Raw genomic sequence first — 23,897 nt, 5'->3', positions numbered from 1 at the left:
ACACTCTGGACCTTTTTCTAATCAAACCCTTCCTAAAAATACCCCACCAAAAATGCACTAATTTCCTGTGCAGTGAAGCTTACTTTGTAATAAAAGTGGCTATGAAGTTTATTTTTTTCTGGGAGGAATGTCAATGGGGTATGGGGGAGTGTGCTTTTATGAGTCAATGAATAGTCAAAAGTGGCACAGCTTTGTTTACCCGAACTGGGCTCCCCTCAAAGAGGAAATTAATGTGAACTCAAACAAAGTTTCAGCTTTGGAAAAGTTCCGAAGGGAATATCTCAAGACTGATGATCACAATGTTGATCAAGGAAGAATTTTGAGTGCATTTGTCTGTTTGATATTTGTTTTTGTGGAAACATTATGTGGTTCTGGCTACAGCAGTTCGGCAGGGTAGGTCTTTTCCTGGAACCGTCACAGCTCATATTAAAATTACACTGGAAGTGGAACAACATGTATTCAGACAATTGCTAAAGGTACAATGAGCAGATTATTGCATTGAAATGCCAAAAGGGCAAACACATCCTAGTCACATGCACAAATGATAGATTTTTTGTTTTTTTAACATATTCGACAGTCTTAAAAGGTAGAGAAACAGTTCCAACATGAGGATTAAGCTGGAGGAGGTGGTGTGACGCAGGCAGTTGGGTAAATATATTTATAGGTTGCTAAAGTTCGCAAGTTGCAGTGAACTCTTTTCCACCACACTATTATACCCCTATATTACTGCCACCTCAGTCAAAAATGAAGGTTCGGTGTGCAGAGGTTGACAGTAGATGATATGCTCCTAGATGATGAAGAGCCTAATCCATACATTTCTACATCTGCTTGATCCTGTTCAGGGTGCTGGAGCCTATCCTAACTTTCATCACCTGAAAAGCTAAATGAACCCCAGTTAGGGGTCTAAACGATCCCATGTCAGCCTCATATGAAACAGAAGCAGTTAACGTAACATGTATGTTGTTGAGCTGTGGGATCAAGTAACTGCAGAAAATCCATTCAAATCAGGGGAAATAAAATGCAACTCTTACTAGGAAATGCCCCAACCTGGTTCAATCTGGGAATCCTTTTGCCCCGCTGCCTTTTAATGTGTCCCTAAAAAGTCTGCGGAATTCGATTGGAGCCCTTGTAACTGGCAAACACAAGAGTCAAAGGATTCAAATAGTTTTTTCCCCCCACATCTTTATACCGCCCATGTGACTCCCCGCTCCAGCAGAGGAGTGTCAGTGCAATGAATGTGCAGCTCTGCTCTGTGCGCTGCAGTCTCTGTCACTCTGTATTCCAATGAAAAAACGCCATTGGTGAGTTATGCACTTTATTTTTTTGAATGTATTGGTTTTACATGCGTGGATGTGTGTGACATTCCACTTTGTGTTATAAAAATAATGCTGGAAAAGAATCTTTTTTTGCTATTGTTGGTAGACTTTAAACTTTCAACGGTTAATATCTTGATGGTGAACAGTAAGATATTTGTTGTCAGTTTAAGATTGAAATTAAGATTAAGATTGAAATGCTGATAATTTAAGCAGAAATCTAGAGTACATGAACAACTCAAGAAGTTAGAAGTTCATTAAAATTTGACCATCTAAATCTTGGCGTTTTGAAGTTTAATGCTTTAATGTAGCCTTTTAACGTGGTTCTACCTCATAAAAACATGTTGGCTTGATTGAAATATTGACCTGGGGACAAGAAAAGACTCATTGTGTCATAATCTAATCAGAAGAGCGTGTTGAAGTTATGTTGGAGAGCTGCACAGTCAAAAGTGCAGCAGTGCCACCCTGTGGCTGAGGTGGAAAACTGCAGTCTTTTTCATCAACACCCTTGGGAGCCTCTTTTTTTCCCAGCATCAGTCTCTAAACACAAAAGCACATGTTACACGCCAACATATGTTTAGCTACTTCCAGTTGATATATGATCACTGGAAAAAAAGTCTTTTTACCATGCATTTTATGGTAGATATGTGTTTTTTTTCCAGTAAAGATGTGGAATGTGTTAAGACATGATAACTTAAAATGTCCACGCTTTTCTTTTAAAGATTCCTCTGCCTATCATAACTCTTCTATTAATTTAGGAAATCCTCATTTACTTTTGATGTGCAGAGAAACGGCAAATTTAGGAGCAGCCTTGAAAAAACAAAACAGCCTGGGCAAGGATTCTACAAGTCCTTGTAAACCTTATTGAAGGTTTCCTGTCATGTTCTGCATGACGGTGGTGGAAGAGTGTTGTCCCACATGGTCGTCAAAAGTCTTCAATCGTGGTCAGAATGGGTTTCCACCCATATAGAAGCACCAAGCGATCATATTTGTTCAGTCACTGAAGGTATCTTCATCCCCGTTGTGTCGGGAGAGATAAAGACCACTCCCACCAGCAGATAAGCTTTTCATCACATGGTAAAGAAGAAGATCACTCATCAGTATAAACTTTATTGATTTGCAGTAAAATGTGGGGTTACATTTAACATAAAACTGTTTAATCATAAAGAGCTTCAGGGCTCCCATCCTACTTAAAGTTTTTTCCCTGATTATCTGTTTTGTCTCTTTTGTGTGTGTTTTCAAAGCTCCAGGTCTCGGTCCAGATCTCACTCTCCATCTTATAACCGGGACAAAAAATATCCGAAGGCCTACCAGAACAACCGGGAATTCCGGGGCTATCACCGTGGCTTCCGAAGGCCCTACAATTTCAGGGGTCGAGGACGGGGCCAGTTCCCCCGAGGACGCTATCAGCGTGGAGGTGGCGGCGGTTATAATAACAACAACAACTACTGGCCAAACTGGAAAAACTACAAACAGTATCCGCAGAAATACCAGCAGTGGCAACAGCAGCAGCCGCAGCAGTTTAACAACTACCCACAGGGACGATCGCACAACCAGCAGAATCGCTCAGGAAGCCCCCCTCAGGGTCAATCTCACCGCACTGACAGATCCTTCTCCCCTTTATCCAGACACTCGCATCACTCTTCCTCCTCGACTCACTCCTCTCCCCCAAAAGCCAGGCAAGCTACGGGGCTGGCTAGTCAGACCTCGGAAGACGTTAAAGATGGGGAACTGACCTCAAAGCAAGTTCAAAAGGGAGGGGAGGAAGACGAGGAGCCAGAAGAGCATGTCGAGTTGTTGGAAGAAAATCCAACTGAAGGTGCAGGTAGTGGGAAAAGTGATGGGAACTGGCAAAGCCCAAAGAAAAACAGTTTGGGGCCCAGTTCGGTGGGTCAGAAGAGCCCAAGTCCTGGTCAGACCATTAACACTAAGATCTCAAATGACACAAGTAATGGCGCCCCTGTGTGGCAGTCATCTGGTGGCACATGCTCCACTAGGAAACCCTCACGTGAAGGTCTAAACCCAATGCTTTCCAGCTTTGACTTCTTCTCCACTGAGGAATTTCAGGATGAGGACAAGAAGGCAATCTCCATTGCCTTCAGGAAGTGAGATTCACTTTTATCATTTTTCTTAGTTGTACTCTCTGGTTCTACAACTACATTTACAAAGTATTTGTTTAAAGACCCACTCCAATGAAAAAAGTGTTTTTAACATGTTCTTGTGGCATTTTTCTCATAATAGAGGACACATATAAGGAAAAATTAAGATTAAAATTGCATTTCTGTGCATTTCCTTATTCAAATTGCTTTGAATCAGGAGCAGATGGAAAAAATGTAGTTGAAAAAAGCTTGTAGCTGGGACGTAGCTGCTACAATCAATGGGCCACAAGCCCCCTGCTCTGTTCCCTTCTGATGCACTTGTAGACATATAGATCTATTTGCAACTTCGTTTTCCTCTTCTGAGCTGGCATCTGGCTCAGAACTGTATGGCCGAATAGCTACAATATTAATCACCATTTTTGTTGCCCCGGTAATCTTGGTTTGGGGTTGTGAGGGGCTGTAAGCTAGCAGGAGGGAGTGCAAACAGATGGATGATGGGAAATGTAGGCCTGCGTACTCCACGCCAAGAGTTCCAACCACAATTCTGAGTTGAATTTCTATTTAACTCCTGTCGTTCTGCAGAAACAAAGTTCTAGAAAACGACAAGGTTTTTTGATATAGGCTACAATTGGGATATTCATATTTAAAAGAGGTCTAGGAATGTTTTTAAAACCGATCAAACAATGTTTGAAGTGGGACTTTAACTTTTCACATTTATATGATGTTATGTTTTTTAGTTAGGTTCGGTAATTATTGTTTTATACTCAGCTGTTTTTACCTTTTTTTTTGTACTTTTAGATTTTTGGAGGAGCAAAGTAAAAAAGCAAACACTACTGCAGAGATCAGCCCAAAAACAGAAGCAGAGGATGGAGGATTGGAAAAAGGAAACATGAACGGCAAAACATCAGCAATGGTTTCCGACTGTGCTTCAGGAAAGTGCAAAGAAAAGACAAAAGGCGAGGTGTCTTTGAAGAGCTTTTTAAAAACACCCCCATTTCTGTCCACTGAAGGGGAGGAAGAGGATGAGATACTTCATAGGCCTTCCTTAAAGTTTCTTTTTAAAGACTTGCACAATGGCGATGAGTCCTGTAAGCCAAAGATCAGCGCCCAAAAACTCTTTGGAGAGGCCTTTAGAAAACAGCAGAATGCAGCTTATTCACAGTTTACTAATGGTGAGTTCGACTCCAGAGAAGAGGAGAGGTGGGTTGAAAGAAAGCAGGATAAAGCGGCAGCCATTTCTGCTGTGCTCGCTAAGAGGGAGCTGACAGAGAAATTTGAGGATTTGTCTCCAGAAATGAGCTTTAAGAAAAAGATGATGGCAGGATCTCCCTCTGTGCTCGCCTCTGCCGCTGTAAGCTCCAACAGAGAGATGTTCATGATTAGGGAGCAGGACCCCGCCCCTGTGTCCTCACAGAAGCCAGAAGCGAAGTTTCATGTGAGAATGGGTTTCCTTGGAGACAGTCTGATGAGGTAGGTTTCAATATTTTCTTTGAAAAATATGCAGAAACACTCTATTAAAAACCAATGTCAGACTTTTAGAAAAAAAAAAAGAAAATAAAAAAAAGTGCTTTTCCCATGTTAAAGTCATGGTACTTGTTCTTAAAGTGATCTTTTTTCAGCAGCTCTAACCTTCTTTGATGTTTTTTATTTAAGCTGTTTGCTAAAAAAAAACTGTAGGTATTATTTGGATTAAAGTTTTTTTTTTACCCTTACCAACGAATAACCGTGTGCAGCCCATTACATAAAAGAATGGACAGAGAATTCACATTTTTGGAATTACGATTTTTTTGAACACTGAAATCCACAAAAAAAAGGGGGGAAAAAAAGAAAATTCCATTATTATTCTTTGGTGACACATAGAAAGGATCAAGTATGATGTGTTAGGTGATTTGGTAAGATTTTGCTCAAAACAAAGTATAAAATGCAAAAGAATTAACATCAGAGTTCTGGGGGGAAAAAAACACATCTTAACCCACTGTCTCATATTTGATTCACACACTTTAACTTTATTATAAATAATTTATCAACAAATTTTGTGTTCTTTCAGTTCAACAAGTAGTCATTGAAAAAGCAATATATGAGTTATTCTCACCATGAAGTGTTAAAAAAAAGCAAAACTTTTCCCGCCAAAAGTGTTTTTCAAGATTTAATGAAAGCAGAAATGAGCAGAAGAAGCCCTACTGCCCCTAGTGGAATGAAGTTGAACTACAGGGCAGAAAATATTGACCAAGTAATATACGAGTTTTTTTTTAAATTTGATTTGAAATGGTTTATTTCAAGCAATCAAATAAGAATAGTACAAAAAACATTATAATCATCTGTATTGAAAGTTTGGATCATGATGATGAGATAGGAGTCTCAGAAATGTGTGTATCAAATTATGATACAATGGTATATAGAGTTAAGCTATCATGCTAGCTTAGCATGAGTCTACCTTCATCAACAAAGATATTGATAACTGCCCAGATGCTTTTCCCATTTTCATCAAAGCTCAAGATGGTGCTTTATGTCATTTCAGCTCTTCTGATATTTTAGCTGAAGAGCGCCAGTTGTCTCAGGACCTTGTGCTGTCTTCCAAAAAGGATCCAGAGTTTCGTTCCATCTTTCAGCACGTCCAGACCGCTCAGTCACAGAGGAGTCCCTCTGAGCTGTTCGCTCAGCACATTGTCACCATCGTTCACCACGTCAAAAGTGAGTCCTGTTTCTAGACTGTGCTTTTATGGAAACTCAATGAGGACCCTGTTTATGGACGACACACTGGAATCAAGGCTGGAAAAGCAGTTTAACAGATTTCATTATGGCCTACAACTCCGATTGAAGTATATCCAAAGCCTTTATGTGTTACCCTTCCAGCTCAGCACTTTCCATCCTCTGGCTTGACTCTAAACGAGCGATTCACCTTGTACCAAAGAGAAGCTGCAGAGCAGGAAATGAAGAAGTCCAGAAAAAGCCCAGAGATTCACAGGTAGAGTCACCTATTGAGTGATCCTCTCATCCTCAGTGTGCTTCACGTCCTCTGTTAGCTTTCAGGTATTTTCTTTTACTTTTCCCTATCCAAACTATCTTGTAGTTTTTGTTCTCATGCAGGGTGCGGTCGGTTTTACTTCTGCTTTGCAGTTTTTCTTGTGTCTGTTTCATGTTGCATCATCAGTTTAGTGTATCTTGTTTTGTGTACCGATGCATGATCTACCTCAACACAACTGTCTTTTTCTCTCACAGGAGAATCGATGTTTTACCAAGTGCTTTTAAGAAACCCCCTCAGCTTTTTGGGGGCGTGAAAAGCTCAGAGGAAGGCACTTACAAGGTGACTGAACACTTTACAGTATGACACATGTTGGGAAAGCCAAACAAGTCAGCAAGCCTGCTACCCACTTTATCAAAGCCCATGGCTTTCCAACAGTGGATATGGTCAAAGTCTGAAAAATGAACGAGAAAAAAGAGAAGGCACTTTGACTTTGTTTGTTGTAGCGCCTTGTGCAGTGAAATTTTATTATTATGGGCTTAAGCATGACTGAGGCTAATAAATCATGCTCGGTCAGACATGGGAGCCCAAGTGACAAAGCTGTTCAAAGGAGCTCTAAACATTCGTAAGTATTCCCTTTGAAAGGAAATGAAAGGAGCGGATGTTAGGGATAGCCAACATTTCATGCATTCCTCATTTATTTGATGCACACATTAGGCCAGCTTGCAAATCCGAAGACCAAATACAAGAATAAAAAAAAACATATGACAGCATGAGCAATCATAGTTCCATTATTTTTGTAGAAAATTCATGTTAGTGGTGTTGCATGCAAAGGTCGTGGACAGCTAAAATTCACGTACACTGGTGTATTTCTCAATGCTTACCCAGAGCATTTGTGGTATGATAATTAACCCGTTAGGGCTTGAAACCTGAAATCCACTGGAGTGGACGTCAGCTGCTAGGATGATTATGAATCCCTGAGCTCAAGTGGAGATGATTTATGTGTCGATGGCATTTGTTGCTTCAAGGGTTGGAAGCTGGAATTTCCAACAAGCTACAAATACCTCTTCTCTATCCTGTAACAATGCAGATGTTATAAAATAGAGCTAATATCATGTTTTTGTCTTTTTAAAGGTAATTTTCATACCATTAAAATAAACTTCCCCAAAGACCCACTCCAATAAAAAAATTTGTTTTTGGTGTCTTTAAAATGTTTGTGTTGCATTTTTTGATCATATAGGACATACAGCATATTAAGGAAAATAAGCTCTAAAATAACATTTTTAAGTATTTCTTTATTGAAATTGTTGTGAATTGGGAGCAGGTGAAAAAAATGCAGTTTGAAAAACATCGTATTTGCCATTTAGAAAATACGCTGGGCGGGCCAGAAGCTCCCCGCTCGGCTCCATTCTGATGCACCCACTTATAGACGACTAGATCCATGTCCATCTTCAATTTTCTTGTTAGGTTAGGGGTATGAAGGACTGTAAGCTAGCGAGAGAGCATGTAAACAGGGAGCTCTTAGTAATGGGGATGGGAAGAGGTGGTGGGCCAATTTTAGAGGCAAATTTGTGCTGTATGGCAGTAACAATGTCCTAAAAAGCAGCCCATTTTTTCTTTTTCTTCCTAAAATGGCATAATCATATTTAAGAGACCACTGGGAATGCTGTTAAAATAGATCAAAAGAAGATGGGAGTGGGTCTTTAAGCATGCTTTGGGTAATGATTCAGGAAATACTAAAAAACAGATAAAGCTAATGTTTTAGCCCTTTAGGTGCCAAAGGAATTTATCAGCAGATTGTGTGTTTTGTTCCGCTCAGCTGGTTTTCAGCTCAGCTTTTCCTCTTTCCTCACAGACTTCAGTGTTTAGTCTTGAAAGAACAGCTTGGCTGACTGAGAACAGAGTGACAGAGTTTTCTTGCTAATCCATAGTCTGTCCACGTCGTTGTTCTCTGTGTTTTGATTTGTTCAGAGCGCCGGGGAGAAGGTAAAAGGCGACACAATGGATCTACGTTTGGACATTGAGCGTAGAAAAAAATATTCATGCTTCCAAAACCAGAATCAAGAAAGAGACGTGGGAGACTCTGCAGATTTCAGCAAAGAGCTGTGTGAACAAAACCTCTCCAAACACAGCAACAAATTAAAGTATGGCAAGTGCCTTGAAAATATATTGCTTATAATGGCAGCCTAAAATGAGAAACCTAACAGTCTGCATTTCTTTTGGTTGAAAAAGTGGTCAGAAGCGAAGACGCTCCAGCTCATCCTCCTCTTCCTCCTCTTCTAAATCCCCAAAACCTGAAACACATGAGACAGCCAAATTAAAAGATGAAGAACTTCACAAGACAAAGGCATGTCAAAGAGAATTTGCAGTTCCAGCTCAAGGAGGACGGCCTTTGGGAGAATTTGTGAGTAAAGAGATTAAACTTTTATTGATTTTTTTTCTTCTATTTAGTGTCTCATTTTCAGTTTTTATAATTTTTGTTTCTTGTTTCCTATTATAGCAAATACAAATATGTGGAAAAGGCTGGAACAAAAGCAGTTTTCAGGAAAACAATTCCTACATCAGTTCTTTGAACAGTGCGCATCCAGAGAGTGAAGACCCAGAGTTTACTCCAAAGAGCAGGAAGTACTACTTGGTGAGGAGACTTTATTTCACAGCTGCCCCTACAAGTGGATACGAGTGCCCTTTTTTTGTACACTGTCTTTGGGCAATAAAAGGGCAACTCTGTTCCTGTAAACCATAAGCTACAGTATGTCAGAAAATGGTCTGACTGTTTTCACATATATTTTCAAAGTTTTAAAGTGATGCTTGTTCCTATGCTGTATGTTAAAAAGGTCAAGCTCAGTGTGATTGTACAGCAAAATAGCATTTGTGCATTTCTACAAAAAAAGGGAATATAAACTTTGTGTTATTGTAGACACGTAAATATCGGTATCAGCAAATACTGGCTATCGGCTACAGTTGCAGGGAAAATATCACTTGCCGTGTGGATTGGAAAAACAATATTGGTCCATCCCTACTTGATTCTCAAGAATCTCACTAAAGAAATACTCAGAAATGCAATTTTAGGAATAATTTTCTTAATACTTGTCCTCCATCATGAGAGAAATGTCAGAAGAACATGTTAAAAACACCAAAAACACTATTTTCACCTGAGCTGGTTTTAAGGATGCAGCTGCTTCTCTTTACGACTCTGCATGGACGACACAAAAATCCACAGCACCTGTATGGGTCAACCATGTGACTAAGGCTTTAATCATGACACCACACCAAGCTCTCCAAACGTTTGTCTAAAAGTTTTTATTTCCTAGAAACATTTTTGCTTTTTGTGCTTTTCAGCATGATGACAGAGATGAAGAGTCCAAGTGGACAGATGAGAGAGAGCAAGGACAGGGGAAGCAGCCCTTTGGGAGGACACGATTCATCATCCGCAAAGCCACTGGAGGAGCCAGCAAGACTTGCCTTAAGTGGCCATTTGAGAAGTTCCAGGCCAACGGGGAGATGAGTGGAAAGAAAGGAGAAGAAGCAGAGGAGGATCCCAGGGATGAGGAGAACTGAGCAGTGAAGGCCTCTGGTAAAACTGCTGCTAGTCGTGTGTGTTGTTGAAGGAAATCAGTTCATAAACTGACCCCAATGGAATGATGCTTTATTAGTTCAGATTCAGAGGAGGCTGACTTCTCTGTATGTCCAAACTCACTCTTGACTCATAAGATCACTGTTCTTCAGCGCTCTTTGTGGCAGTTTGAACATGTTTTTCTTTCTTTCTTTTTGGTTTTCTGATGTGAATTATTGCTGTTTTTATGAAATATTATGTTTTTCCGTAAAGTACTGAAAAAAAAATAAACAAAACTTTTTAAGTTTCTTGCCTTTCAAAGATGTAATGGATAATTAAAATTATGTTTCAAGTCTAGTTGTACCTCTCGTCAGGTCAAGGTAAATTATAAAACTGTAGATTATTTTAAGATGAGTTTTTTTGAACATAAATTTACAAAGCAGTTTGTTTTATCTGGATAACAATGACATCTAACACACTTGACCCTGATTTGACACTGGGACCAAACCTTTCAGGGTCAAAGGTTACACTGTTGTCATTCATCACACACTTTAGAACTGTTTCACAATAATACTAGCGGGAAACGTAGTGTAACTTTATATCATTGTCACGGGATGTTTAGCAAGCTCATGAGTAATTTAGCTCCTGCTTGATCATAAACGGAACTAGTTTGTGTACATTTTTATGTCTTCCATTGAACTATTTTCTACTTTTTGTGCCTTAAAAGTCTGGAGTTTGGCTTAGATTGTGGTGAAGGGTTTGTCATTAATCCCATTGGATGCATCTTCTCTCATGCATGTTATCTGTAATCAGTTGTGTCTAAGGTGTAATCACAGTTATATGAAGGGAAAAAAACGTCTGTAAAAAATGCGCTTTTTTTTGGTCTAGAGTGTGTTTTAATTGTATCTGGTGTGCCTTACCACGGCGGTCTTACTTGAAGAATACAGGCCAGCAGATTCCCATTGATTGTGAAAAGATTTGGGAATATTTCTGTTTTTTAAGTTGTCACTGTTTTCCTGTTTCTTTTCAGGCTGTAAATTAAACAGACGATGGTTATGTTAAAGATCATTTTGTGTGAGTTTTTTTTAAATCTTTTTGATTCTCTGTCTCTTTGTTTCTGAATCTTGGGTCTCTATTTGGTTCCCTTTTTCTCACACCTGATCCAGCTTATTATTAGCTCAACAGAGCAGCTGAAGGCAGGTGTGATTTAGCAGTGAGACATGCAGGGCAGTGTGCCCTAAATGCACTGCTAAAAAACACGCCCGAATTAATGACTTTGAGAATAGCCGGCTTGAACGTCATCTAAACCTTTGGCCCGAGAAGGAAGCCACTGCCAGGTAACTGGCAAAAAACTGCTCTACAAAAACAATTGGTTTTGTCAAGGAAGTTATCCTAAATTAATGTGGGTTGTTGACTGAATACATTTCTAAAAACTGACATGTGTGTACCTAGGTTTGACAGGATCCTTCACATAGAAAAGAAGGTCAAACAAAAGAACAGAACGTCTAAAAAGTCCTTACCCTGTTCTATTTAAATAGGTTGCTGCAGAATGGTTGCATTGCACTTAAAGAAGACATTATTTTAAGCATTGTGCTGTCAGTGTGAACCTGTCTCACCTGTTTGTCTCATTCTCTCCTCTCGTGATGTCTTCACTGACCCCTCCTACTCCTTGCTTCTGACTTGTCCCGACTGGCTTCAGGAAAATGTTGCTCAATGTTAATGTTTGACTAGAAGGAAGAAGTGCCTTAGTTTCCATATCGCTCGGTCAGACTGAGGAACCAGTCTGTCTGTCTTCCTTCCACTCTTTAAGTTTCCTCGCTGGTCTGTAAAGTAAGAAAGAGGTCAAGTCCAAAGGAGCGATACAATGGGTAAGTCTGCGTCGTGTACATTATACTTGTTTTGATCCATACATATCTTTTTTTTTTTTCTTTTTTCCTAGAAACAGAAGGTTGAAAGGGGAAAACTGTCGGTCTTGGAGTTTGTTGTGAAATGACACAGATTTTTGCTGATATTTACATTTTCATATGTGGGCGAAGAAAGAGTTTCAGGCTCAGTTTATGACTATAGTGCTTTGCACAGACTGCAAAACATTTTTTTTTCTATCATAAAATATCATACCTAGAATTATCGTAAGTAACCATATTTATTTTTAAAATAGTTTAGGTGTTTTCTCTGTATCCAAGTGTCTTTCTGTCATTCTCCTGCAAAGGACTGTTGTGAAGACTACAGATTTAAGAATGCCTGTAAGTCTGTAATAATGTACTTTTCCTTGAAGTTATTCAGTGCATAGTGGTTTAGCTTGGTTCCAAAATGTCAGGATGCATCACTTGTGAGGCACCAGCCTTTGTGCAGGGAATCAAATTTTCTGCCCCATTTGTGGATGCTCTGCAGAGGTGCTGGTGCTGATGGACTTTGAGGGCACGGCGGGGGACGAGCTCACCGTGAAGACGGGAGATGTGCTCAAAAATGTCACCAAGGCCAATGAGGAGGGATGGCTGCACGGCGAGCTGAGAGGAAAATGGGGCATCTTCCCTGTGAACTTTGTTAAGGTATGCTGATGGTAATGTTCCATTATTTGCTGACGCATGTTTTTTTTCTTTTAAACCCTTTGTTTTTATTGTTGCAGGAGATTCCTGTATATTTGATTGGTGACAGCAAAAGGGAGCCGCGAAGCATCAGAAAACGTAAACTGCTCTTTATACTTCTCAAAATGACTGCTCAGTGTGGCTGCCAAGGTTAAGCCATGCATTCAGAACTATGATACTAAATATAGAAAAAAACATTTTTTTCTTAGCCTAAAATTGCAATTTATACAAATATTTGGCTATGCATAAGTAAAAAATCTCTTTCAAATTGTTATTTTTCCATTACACTAAAGTGCTCACGATTGTGGTTTCCGTGGTGCATGCAATCAGAATAAATCCAGCCTATTTTGTTTAAACAAAATATCGTAGTAACTTTGGGAATTACTTTTCATGCTCCTTTGCTCAACCTTTTCTTTTTTTTTTTCTCCTTTTAGCCAAAAAGGTTAAGCAAGTGAGGAAATGTGAGGTCATCTTTCCTTACTGTCCACAGAATGACGACGAGCTGGAACTGGTTGTCGGTGAGACCATTGAGATTATCAGAGAGGTATGAAGAATTGGACATTTTTAACCCTTGTGCTATCTTAGATGACTCCACCCTTACATTGACGAGTTCTCCCTACCATGGCAAAGGTGGATAAAGGTGGAAAGATTTCATGTAATCCATGGACACCAGTGAAGATAACAAATCTTTGAAGAAAAAGGTTCAGAGCACTGTCTAGTGGGTCTAGATGACCCAACTCCCAACGTTAAAGTGCCTAGGATGGCACAAGGGTTACCTTAGAATTCATGTTTTTATTTACAGGACAAGAGCTGTTTCTCAAAATAAGTTTTTATTTATTTTAACCCATCAGATTGAAGACGGATGGTGGATGGGTGTGAGAAATGCCAAAGTAGGAGCATTTCCATCAAATTTTGTTACAGAAATTATCTTTCCTCCCAAAGGTTGGTGATCAAAGTCATTTTCAATTTATTTTTCTGTCTTTTCCTTTAGACTGTAAGCTAATTGTGCTTTTTTATTATGACAGATCTAAAGCAAATTGAAGGCAAGTCAAGACCAAAACTGTCTGATGCCATGTTCACGAAGGAGGTATGTGCTGCAATGTTCCCAAACCTGTCAAAGTTCTTCCCTTACTTGCCGTTTTTAATTTTTTGTTTTGTTTTCTGCTTTGACAAATAGATTTCACGAAAGCCAAGCGTGAGGAGCCATGCAAAAACTAGTACGTTTGTTCTTACTCATTTTATGGTGTGACTCTTTTCTTGTGACTTTGACATTTTAAGTGACAGTTTAAAAACCGGCTTGGTGAGTCTTTTTATACGTCTTGACAATTCAGTGTAGATTTGAAGGCTTGACATGCCAATGTTAATCATTGCACAGAGTCGGGGTTAAAGGTTTATGACTTATCTCTTCTTCTCAACCCAATTTCTAGTTATTTTGATATAACTTTTGCCTTCATCGTACCAAATTTAAGATTTTTCAAAAGTGTGTTCTGTATGCCCTTCTCAGATGTGGAGTATTGTCAAGTCATGTTTGATTATAAGGCCCAATCGGAGGATGAGTTGGACTTGAAAAAAGGAGACGTTGTTGTTTTGCTCAGAAAGGTTTGACTGCCTTTTTGTGTCTAACATCATTCTCACACTTTTTTACTTTTTTATTTTTTTCTCTGTGGTGTCACTCTGTGAACAGACTGTCCTTTCGATTATAGCTGCCGGTGTACAGTCAGCATGTTGTTAAACTGCACAAACCAGTTGTGTTTTCAAGGAAAATATGTGCGTCTTTGTACAGAATAACATGTTGTGGAAATGATAAAGCTTTGTTTCGCACAAACGCATTGTCAAGCAAGGGGGAAATACATTTGTTTTCTATAGATTTTAAAAAGTTTGACCTGCATCACATTATGAAAAAAAGGTTAACACTGTTGTAAAAAAAAAAAAGCTTCATTATCATCTCTTTGGACGTCACACATCAAATTTCATTTGCCAAACTGGAATTGCAGAAAAGAAAAATGCATCAATTCCAGATATGACACACTGCATACTTCATTACATTTGTTTTCAAAATATCAGAATTTTTATTTTCTCTTTTAAAATAAAATAAACAAACTTCTCTATTCTTTTTCTTTTTCTTTTTGACCTTTTCTTCTCTCTTTTGACATCCCAGAGGACATGTTCCAGTCTCTGATGTGATGCTTTAATCTCTACTTGAAGGAAACAGAAGATGAAGGCTGGTGGGAGGGGGAACTAAACGGACGCTGTGGCTTCTTTCCTGACAACTTTGTCATGTTGATACCACCAGTGTCCAACCTGCAAGTGAGTAAACTTAAAGGCCATGCTGAAGCTTCCTGGACTAACTGAGATGTCTGATCATCCTGCAGTACCGGGGTCATACACAAATGTAAAGAAATATTACTTTTGACCTACCTTGGTTAAAACAACCAATAGAAAATGTGGTTTTCGGTTTACTTGTTTACTCTGACAAATGAGCAGCTACTCCTAGTTTGACCAATTCTGATCTGAAACAAATTTTGGTTTGAAGTTACTCGGTGGTGGAAGGAGTGCAAGAATAGACTCAAACGAATACGTTTCTGCTCCTCTTCCAACAGTCTGGGATTTCAAGCCAACCTCCTGCACGCAACATCACACAGGAACACAAAGGTAGGAGAACAGCAGAAGCAGAATGTGTGTGAGAAGTTTGTTTCTCCTCAGCATGTTGTAATGATCACGCTTATTTTTTTATTTTTTATTTATTCCTTTCAATGTCTCATCTGCTGCAGTGTATATACATGTTTGCTCCCATCATTTTATTTCTTGCAAGCATGCGCTTTCAGTTATTTTTTTCAATTAAAAAGTTTAATTTCTATTATTTTTTTTCCTTAAACCTGTGATGCTTGGACAGAAACCAGATTTGGTCTGAGATTTATCTTTACCCGTGAATTCAGCTCTCTGCTGGGCTGATTTGATGATCCTCTGCTGTTTCTACACCCACCATAAAGTTAGACGTTTTCGATTTGTTGACACACACAGGGTGTGACAACGCTTAATTTCACGAGATGCTCTTCTCAAAGTTACGCAAAGAAAGTTAGACATGCCGATCTTATCTTTGACACAAATAAATACACTTAATAAATGTCAAAATCCAAGAAGGTTTTTTTTTTTTTGTGTGTGCTTATTTTTAACTACCTTTCCTTTGTATTCTTTACAAGTACATGGAAGCACAGCTCATAACTTACTTTTTGGAATTAAGACCATCTTCTAAAGATATAAAAAGGTCTGAGAAAATTGTAAAAAAAATACATTTCTAATGTAATGTCAGTTGTTTCAAATATTTCTTATCAATATTCTTTTATTTTTGTAAAAGTAAGAAAGCTGTCTGTCATCCCACAGAAGAATTTTGGGTACAAATATGGAGGTATAAACACTGTTTCCTATCAGAGAGCAGGATGTGGTTTTGGTCTCTGCAAACAGGTGCTGTGTGGAGCTGAACCAGAACATCTCTGCACAAAGTGCAGACTTTTAAGGTGGCATTTTTAAGGTGTCGATCTTTTTTCTTTTTGTGCAATCACCCGAGCAGGCTGCTTATCTTCTTGTTATATAATTTTCAAATCGGCATCACAAGAGTTTCACAGGATGTCTGACTTCAGCAAGATGGAGGGGGAAGGTTACAATAGTCATGTGACCCGGTTCTGGAGTCTTGAAGGAAGTTAAGGGGTGTGTGTGTGAGTGGGGGGAATGCTTTTCAATGCTTCACTCGCAATCAACTAGAAACAGAATTTGAGCCACAACTTCTCTGTGGATGGTTAGATTGAGAAAGGATCATTACACAATGCTGTGAAGTCTAAAGGTAGGCTTTCTGTGTTTAAACTGCTTCTTTGTGCGTTTTCAGATATGACTATTCTGAGAACATATTTTTCTTGAGGCTTGTGCTTCATAAAAGGTTTGTAGCCAATCAGGTTTTCAGGCTCGTCTCAAGGACTTTTATGTATGTATCTATTATTGCTAAGACAAAAGCAGCATGAATTTTTTTTTTTTTTGGAGTGCCACTGAATTCGTTGGGACCACTGAAGTTTGCATGTGTTTAGATTTCAGAACGCTGCAAACTGATGTGTGCCACATCTTTGTTGTACTTTGTAAAGCAGTTTACAGTTCACTGCCTCACAAGTGTGTAGTTTACTGATAAACCAAAGGAAGGACCAAACAGACGACTTCCCTATCCGCTGCTTTTGTTTTTTGTTATGGTTGCCCAAAGTGTATTAAAAAATGCTTAAAACAAACTTTGGTCAAATTTGCAGCAACTAAATATTTTCCTGTCATGCCTCGGCTCATGGCAGAACGTTTGAGATATGAGCCATCCACATAATTCAGAGATCAACAGTCTACAAAACTTTAAGGCATATAAATACCAGCTTAACAGTGCCCATACACAAACAGAACCATCCATTCATACCTCATTTGTGGTTGATTCTTTATTTTAACAAAGGGCTCATTTTTGTCACGTTGTTTTTTTATTTTTATGGATGGATCTGGACAACAATTGTGATGACTTGTATACATTATCTATATAATAGCAGGTGATGGTCATGGGAAATTGGACCACTAAGGCCAAAAATACAACTCCAACCTGAGACTGGAAGGTTGTGAACTTAAATCCAGGCCGAGTCATGCCAAGGGCTTAAAAATGACACTCTGCATAAAGGGGTTGGATTGTGGGGGGTTAAACCACCAAACAGTTCCTGAGTGTGGCTGTGTCATGCAGCTCACTGCTCTCCCAGGAATGGGTCAAATGCGGAGAACAAATTTCACACACAGTGCACTTATGGCTTTAACTATAACTTACCTACTCAAACGTCTGAACTGCAGTTACATTTTGTAAATGTTCAGCCCCTGGACAACTTGCATGCAAAAACAACGTATTACAATAATTTCTCATGTTGTGAACGTATTGATAAACAAAAAAAGTCAGATTGTAAATTTAGTAACCACATTTTGTTCTGAAACATTTAAGCTTCTAATTACATGTGCTTTAATTCAGATTATTCTTGGTTTCCAGACTTTTTCCTTCTGTGTCACATCTCAACCGTTAGCAAATACCTTAACTTTTTCTTTAATCATCAGTTTGAGAAACAGATTATATTTTAGATCACTAAAGAAAAAAAACCCCGCGAAACCTGGTCACTAATGTGGGAAGCATGATGACATGATTATATTTCTGCAAATTCAGAGTAGCGTCCATGTAAAAACTGACACTTTCAGCTTTAACTTGATGGAATTTGAATTTTGTTCTACTAAAATATTAGTGTCTTTTAGTTGCAACTGATGTTCTACCAATGATCTAAAATTATTGTGAATGTTACTTAAATTTCATAATGTATTTAAGTGTTAAGTTTTATTTTTTCTTCTTTCTGTTTTTGCTAAAAGCAGAAACCCCAGTCATGGAGAAAGGTGGTCCAGGAAAAATGAAAGGTATAAGAACAGCAACAAAAAAGGGTTATTTTCTAATATCTAGCGGCTAAATAAATGTGATTGTGTTTTTACAGACGAGCCAAAGGACATAAGAAGTATTCCTCCAACCAAAGTTAAGCTTCCATACTTTAACAAACCAGCTCCACCTCCAGTCAAAGACAAACCAAACAAGATTTTACCAAAGTAAGTGATGCCAAAGAAGCTGTTGTTCCACACGATGCCAGTCCCGGTTCAAAAAGCCTTAGAAGATCAATGCATGTTCATTTGTAACCTTTAGTGAAGTGAACGGAAAATGTCAGAAACCCTTTCTTTCTGTTTTCACTTTGGTCTGAGCACCAGAAGCGAAGCCTTTAGACGTTAAAGGGTTTGCAGCTTCCACTGGTTGCCATGGTGTCCATAAAGAAGAATGCCAGGATGCCTGACATTTAGTGGCAAAGTGGAAACTCTTGGATGAGTCAGATCAGAAAGAAACGGATGAAAGCAGCCCTATTCCTGTTTTTCTGAGTAGAGTATAGCAGATTCTGAAATCGCAATTAAAAAAAAAAAAAAAAGGTTTCTGAGATAATGATTAAAGAAATCTTTTGAAACTGTTCACAACTAAATATCTACACAAAAATACCAGACCTCATTTTTAAAATTATCACACCAGTTCAGGAAATTTAAAGCATTTAAAAAAAAAATAGCTTCACATTGCTCAAAATAATTAAAAACAGATCTACTAGATGTAAATAATGTAAATATGAAATGGAAATGTTTTGTCATATTTCACAATGTTAAAAAAAATAAAATAAACTCAATTCAAGCAGAGTTTTTACTTTTGATGTGTGCTGCAACAACTTTGTAGTTGTTTGTAGTCTCACTTGTGCTTGTTTTTAACAGAACCAATGGCGACGCGCCTCCTGTTTTGCCTAAGCAGCCAGAGGAGAAGGAGCCCGATCAGTTTGATGGGATGAATGTTACAACTGAAAAGCTGAGTCACCCCACAGCGAACAGAGCCAAACCTCCACAGAGGAGACCACCATCAGGCCTGACTGCAGCTGCACAAGTACGGTCGACCTCAGTGTTGCTGCTTTCATGGCGTCCTTTTGCATGCAGAGACTTGCATGGTTTCACAATGAAGAAGAATTCAAAACCACATTATTGCATCATTGACAATAATGCAGTTTAGTCATAATTAATCCTTTGATGTTTTAATTTATTTCCACCTATGAAGAAAAACTGGCTCATGATTTTGCTAAATTAAGATAACTTTGGTGGAAAATGCTTTGACGCATATTTCCATCAATAGACATTGAATGGTTAAGATGGTGTGAAGTGCAACAATAGGTGTTTTTTATAATTTTTGGTAAAGGGGTCCTTGAGGAGCTGTAACACAGAGAAACGTTCAGCAATAAAGGAAACTTCCAAGAAAGAGGAGTTGAGAATTGAGGCACCTGCAGGCAGCTTTTAGATGTGTTCTGACAGGAATGTAGAAGCCACACGTCCCAGATTTATGCCAACAGTCTCCACGTTCAAGTTCAGTCCAGATCTCACTCATTTATTCAATGAAACCATGGATCTTTTCCCTGAAGTGTCATTGCAGTTTAGATCTTGTTACCGCAGACAAACGTGTTAGGATTCAGACACTAGTGGAGAAATGGAAAGGACCTCAGCCATGCTGGATGAGGAATGGGTGTTACAAATTTTTCCCCTTTGTCTTCTGCTGTCAGTGTGTGACAAACCAGGACGAACAGGATTCTTCAGAAAAAAAGACTGAGACAGACAAGCTTCCTGCACTGATAAAGGTTTGTTACTGATTACATGGTTTACAGGGTTGCTTCTTGTCAGATTGTTGTGATGACGTTGTGCATTTTGAATTTAATATGCATGGGGAAAAAACATCATATTTTGTCCATCTTTGAAATTTTGTAATTCTATTTTGGTGTTTGCAAACTGATGTTTACTCCATTTGAATCTCCTCTTCTTCTGCTTTTAAACTTGACGGGTTAAAAATTGCAGCCAATGTAGCCCAAAGGAATTGTTTTCATTGATTTTGACTTTACTCATTTGAACCTCTGAAATAAGGAGGGCTATATTCTCTTAACTACCAGATGATAAACAATTTTTCAGTCTGATTTATTTTTCCAAATTCACCAAAAACTACAATTTCCAGAGCCCCCTCCGTTCAAAATGTTTCTACAATTAAAAAGCCCCAAATGTCCCCTGTAGATACCAAAGGTGTTAATTCAGTAGGATGCCCTGGTTGGGAGATATTAAAGTTTAGACATGTCCTCTACAGAGTACATATTTGCATTTCTGGTAGTCAGGAAGATCAGCAGAAAATCTCTGTTGCAGCAGCCTGAGTAGAAAACAGGAAACGGTTTTTAGCTTTGCCCCTCTGGTGCCAGATCTACAGTAAAAGAACAGCAATTCTGTGTGAAACTGAATACTTCTTTGCATACTCAGTCTTGTAAACTAGAACAAAGGAAATCGGCATTCGTCTGAAAGCAGTGAAGATCAGTAAGATCAAAGCTGGCCTGTGAGTGAGCAGAGATGGCTGCAAAACACAAAGGAAATAGTTAGGTTGTTAGGTTTTACTTTTAATTAAAGCTACAATCTCTGTACTAAATTCCGCTAAATGGGTTTTGCATCATTGCAGGCTGTTGAAAACACCTTGCCCACACCTTTGAAGCGTGACGTTCCTCAAAAGTCGCAGCCTCCAGTCCGACCTGTACCACTTAAGCTAATCGTGAACAGCAAACCTGAGAAACACCATCAAGAACCAACTATGGAAAGCCTGCAGGCAGAAATCAAAGAGTTAAAGATGTCACTGGATCTTCTTCAGACACGTCATGAGTAAGCACGCCTCAATAAACTCTACTTTGACTAGGGGTGTCAAACTCCAGGCCTCAAGGGCTGGTTTTCCACAAATCCTGCCCTTTCTGCTGCTGATTACCTGGATCAGGTGTGTTTAGCCAATAGGCAGCTTGAACAGCAGGTTGGTTAGCCCTCGAGGCCTGGAGTTTGACACTCCTGACTTGGACCCTAATGAACAACAGACAGTAGAAAAGTATTAAAAATGAAATTGTGTTTCTTTTCATTTGAAAGATCTTTGCAGCATTTGTGAAAAAGAAACTTGCTAACCTTAAGATTTTTGTAAATTCTTTTTAATTTGAGCTTTTATTCAGAACATTCAGTGTGTTTAGAAGAGAGAATTCTTGTAAATACTTAATTTCATAATCTGAACTTTGCTTCTTCTGTAAATTACATTTTTCAAACCGCTTATTCATGCATGTTGTTTTTGTGTATCTTGATAAGTCGAGACATACAGGAAGTGAAAGAAGAACTGGGGGAAGAAAGAAGCAAACGACTGGCTCTGCAGGTTGGAGTTTTGACTTTCACATATTTCTGCTGACTGACACTCGGTCACGAAGGATATTAAAAAAGAAAAAAGAAAACAGAAGTTGTGGTCAATAGAATATTGACTGAGGTTAAATAATGTGCTTGTTTCCAACAGGAGGAATTGGAGAGGTTGAAGATCAAGTTTTAATCTGATCGTCGTCTGTCGCTCTGACATTCAGGCTCTGGTACTGTGAATTTGAACATCCCTGCTACTGAAAAGGTGGAGAAAACTCTCCAGCTACAGACATACAACTGAGCTTCATTTTAGAAAAAGAACTGGACTATTCACCAATCTGTTGAGATTGATATGTTGTGACTAGATTGACTATACAACAGGTCTCATGTTTAATCACCAAGTCCTTTTGAATGTTGGCAGTCACATGTTATGTTTTCTTCGGTTTCTTCTGTCATTTTTGTCTTGTTTTTATGAAAATGTTTTATTGTATTCCAGTTTTAATGCAACTTAAAATATATAGAACTGTTTTTACTTAAAACATCCAAACATTTTCTTTTACAGAGAAGGAAAATGTGAAGATAACTTTAAGTGAATGTTAAATAAATATTTGTTAAAATATTGAGTTGAATTCTCTTTGAGAACAATTTGGCGTTATTCCGGCTTCATTTTATTGTTGGGATGAATTTTAAATTTAAAATCATATAAGAGGTTTTCAGTCCTCAACAGTTCATATTCTGCTAATTATTTGTTTCAGGTATTAAATATTTCATAGTTAAATTACAGGCCCTGTGATCCACTGGTGAGTACACCCAGGACAGGTCTCCAGTTTGTTGCATGTCCACTCTGTAGCACTACTACTGAATTTATAAAAAAACAAAACAAAAAAAAAATGTGAAAGTTAAAGGCTTTTATCAAGAATAGTTTGAGAGTTTCTTGTAAAATCAAACATGAACTGAGTTGGAATTTCTAGCAGAGGAGAAGGCTGGACAGACGCAGCAGGCCAAACATATTGTGAGAACATCTGGCTGAGCCCTCTGTCTAAAACATAATCTTTTTCCACATCTGGAAGAGGACACAAGGCTGGTAACATCAAGTCCAAGTAGACAATGTTTTCCACCATCAGTGCAGCTCTTTGAGAGCATCGTTCCCACCAGAATAAACACCCTCTCTCTATAGCGAAGTCATCCTCAGTGCATGGTTTGTGTTGGCGTTGAATTAGGATTTATGCGTTACTGACACAAAACACTTTGTAATGTTAAATGAGTCCACTGGATGGCGCTGTCAGCTCTTTTAATGAAAAGCAAAGACGAACATTAGAAAGAGAGGTTGTTAATTTCCACACAACTGTCAGTTGCTTTTTCTTTGAAAAACAGAAAACCTAAGCGTACATTAAAAAAATGTTGTTAAGCAGGTTTTCCAAGATTGTGGTAATTTTGAAATGAATGATTCAGGAAAACCAGTCCACCATGGAAACCCAGCGACTCATTTGATGTGGAGCGAATACAAATTAGGTGTTTTTTTGTTTTTCTTTGGCTCCTTAAAGCGATTGTTTGTAAAAAGAAAAAAACATCCTAATGACAGGATGTATATGTTAGGACTAGACAGTGGCGTTGTACCCATTCCCACATGGACAGAGCCCATCTGGACAACAGCTGCAGCTCACCAAGGATGTCCCTGGGTCTTGTCGTTTTAATAACCGTGTTGAATAATTGGCCAGCTCACAGACAAGAGGGCAAAGAAAATGAAGCTGCACAAATGAAAGATTAGATGAAAGTTCAGAAATGTCACTTTTGGGAAAAATAACAAAGTCAGGTCCTCTTCTAGTATTTTTCACTCTACATCTCTGCTAGGCCAAGGGTTGTTTGGGCCACAGTGATGCCTTTAAATCCTAATGAACAGCTGACAAATGTTTGGCACCTGGAGCAAATGTAATTCTGTAGGTCACAGCTCAGCACAGTGAAGTGTAACTTTGGAACAATTTGAAGCAACTGTGATGGATCTGTAGGGAGTAATAAAAACAGCAGTGGAAAGTGAGGTCATTGTAGCACAGAGGTCATTTGAAAACTCCTTGTGACTTGAAATTCCAAAGAAAGATGAGCTGAACCCTTAAGGAACTTTTGTCAACGAAGGATTGAGGAGTTCATCCTCACATCTGCATGAGCTTACATTGTTTTTTCAGCTATGCAACACTCGGTAGAGGTTAGTAAAATTTGGCACGGTTGGTTGTGTCTGAACATCTGTGAGCACATGTGAAGCTTTTCTGGGGCAAATGTGAGCTTTGCCTGCGTCCACAGAACAATTTGTACAGTAGAGATGACTGAAGCACTGATGACTCTTCCTCTACAAACAAATCCACCCTGTAAAATCCCACTAGTGTTTCTTTACAGGCAGTTAAAGAACTGTCTGGAGCCTGGATGATATTCAAACTTTGATAGGACCAAAGGTTTCTTATCATTTGACATACCTCTGAAACTGCTTACGTCATCATGTACAGTGCCCAAATTCATTTAACCTAGGCAGTTTAACATTGGGAGTTGGGTCATCTAGACATAGACACCAGTGAAGATCACAAATCATTGAAGAAAAAGGTT

The 23,897-nt window shown here is 38.7% G+C and overlaps 2 protein-coding genes across 12 annotated transcripts in view; both read left to right on the top strand.

Annotated features, from left to right (window-relative positions):
- The window catches only part of thrap3a (thyroid hormone receptor associated protein 3a), a 36,986-nt gene extending 25,996 nt beyond the window's left edge, over nt 1–10,990 (top strand). For 3 of the 4 annotated variants that reach the window (XM_078932733.1, XM_020710308.3, XM_004078438.5), the window contains 9 exons: nt 2,558–3,418; nt 4,211–4,882; nt 5,931–6,103; nt 6,266–6,377; nt 6,632–6,716; nt 8,346–8,518; nt 8,607–8,778; nt 8,875–9,009; nt 9,714–10,990. In XM_078932733.1, the coding sequence (XP_078788859.1) occupies nt 2,558–3,418; nt 4,211–4,882; nt 5,931–6,103; nt 6,266–6,377; nt 6,632–6,716; nt 8,346–8,518; nt 8,607–8,778; nt 8,875–9,009; nt 9,714–9,932 (2,602 nt within the window). In that variant the 3' untranslated portion in view covers nt 9,933–10,990. Of the gene's footprint in view, nt 1–1,164; nt 1,302–2,557; nt 3,419–4,210; nt 4,883–5,930; nt 6,104–6,265; nt 6,378–6,631; nt 6,717–8,345; nt 8,519–8,606; nt 8,779–8,874; nt 9,010–9,713 lie in introns of those variants that run through there. The other variant, XM_011485646.3, reaches the window with a different exon arrangement.
- A 118-nt stretch (nt 10,991–11,108) lies between these two features.
- sh3d21 (SH3 domain containing 21) lies at nt 11,109–21,924 on the top strand. 8 transcript variants are annotated; one of them, XM_078932736.1, is made up of 18 exons: nt 11,109–11,264; nt 11,627–11,795; nt 12,319–12,476; nt 12,554–12,611; nt 12,947–13,056; nt 13,364–13,454; nt 13,538–13,599; nt 13,690–13,729; nt 14,017–14,111; nt 14,718–14,819; nt 15,113–15,164; nt 17,928–17,969; nt 18,044–18,152; nt 18,849–19,014; nt 19,694–19,753; nt 20,608–20,804; nt 21,267–21,330; nt 21,466–21,924. In XM_078932736.1, the coding sequence occupies exons 2-18, from the start codon at nt 11,792–11,794 to the stop codon at nt 21,496–21,498; spliced, it is 1,443 nt and encodes a 480-aa protein (XP_078788862.1). In that variant the 5' UTR covers nt 11,109–11,264; nt 11,627–11,791; the 3' UTR covers nt 21,499–21,924. The 8 variants fall into 8 exon arrangements, with proteins under 8 accessions (XP_078788862.1, XP_011483951.1, XP_078788863.1 ...); XM_011485649.4 differs by having other exon boundaries at nt 19,679–19,753; XM_078932737.1 differs by having other exon boundaries at nt 11,122–11,264; nt 11,738–11,795.
- The last annotated feature ends 1,973 nt before the right edge of the window (nt 21,925–23,897 follow it).

This window comes from Oryzias latipes, chromosome 16, assembly GCF_053564925.1.
Source record: "Oryzias latipes strain Hd-rR chromosome 16, Olatipes_Hd-rR_3.1".
Lineage (NCBI taxonomy): Eukaryota > Metazoa > Chordata > Actinopteri > Beloniformes > Adrianichthyidae > Oryzias > Oryzias latipes.
This window is presented reverse-complemented; position numbering and strand designations above follow the sequence as displayed.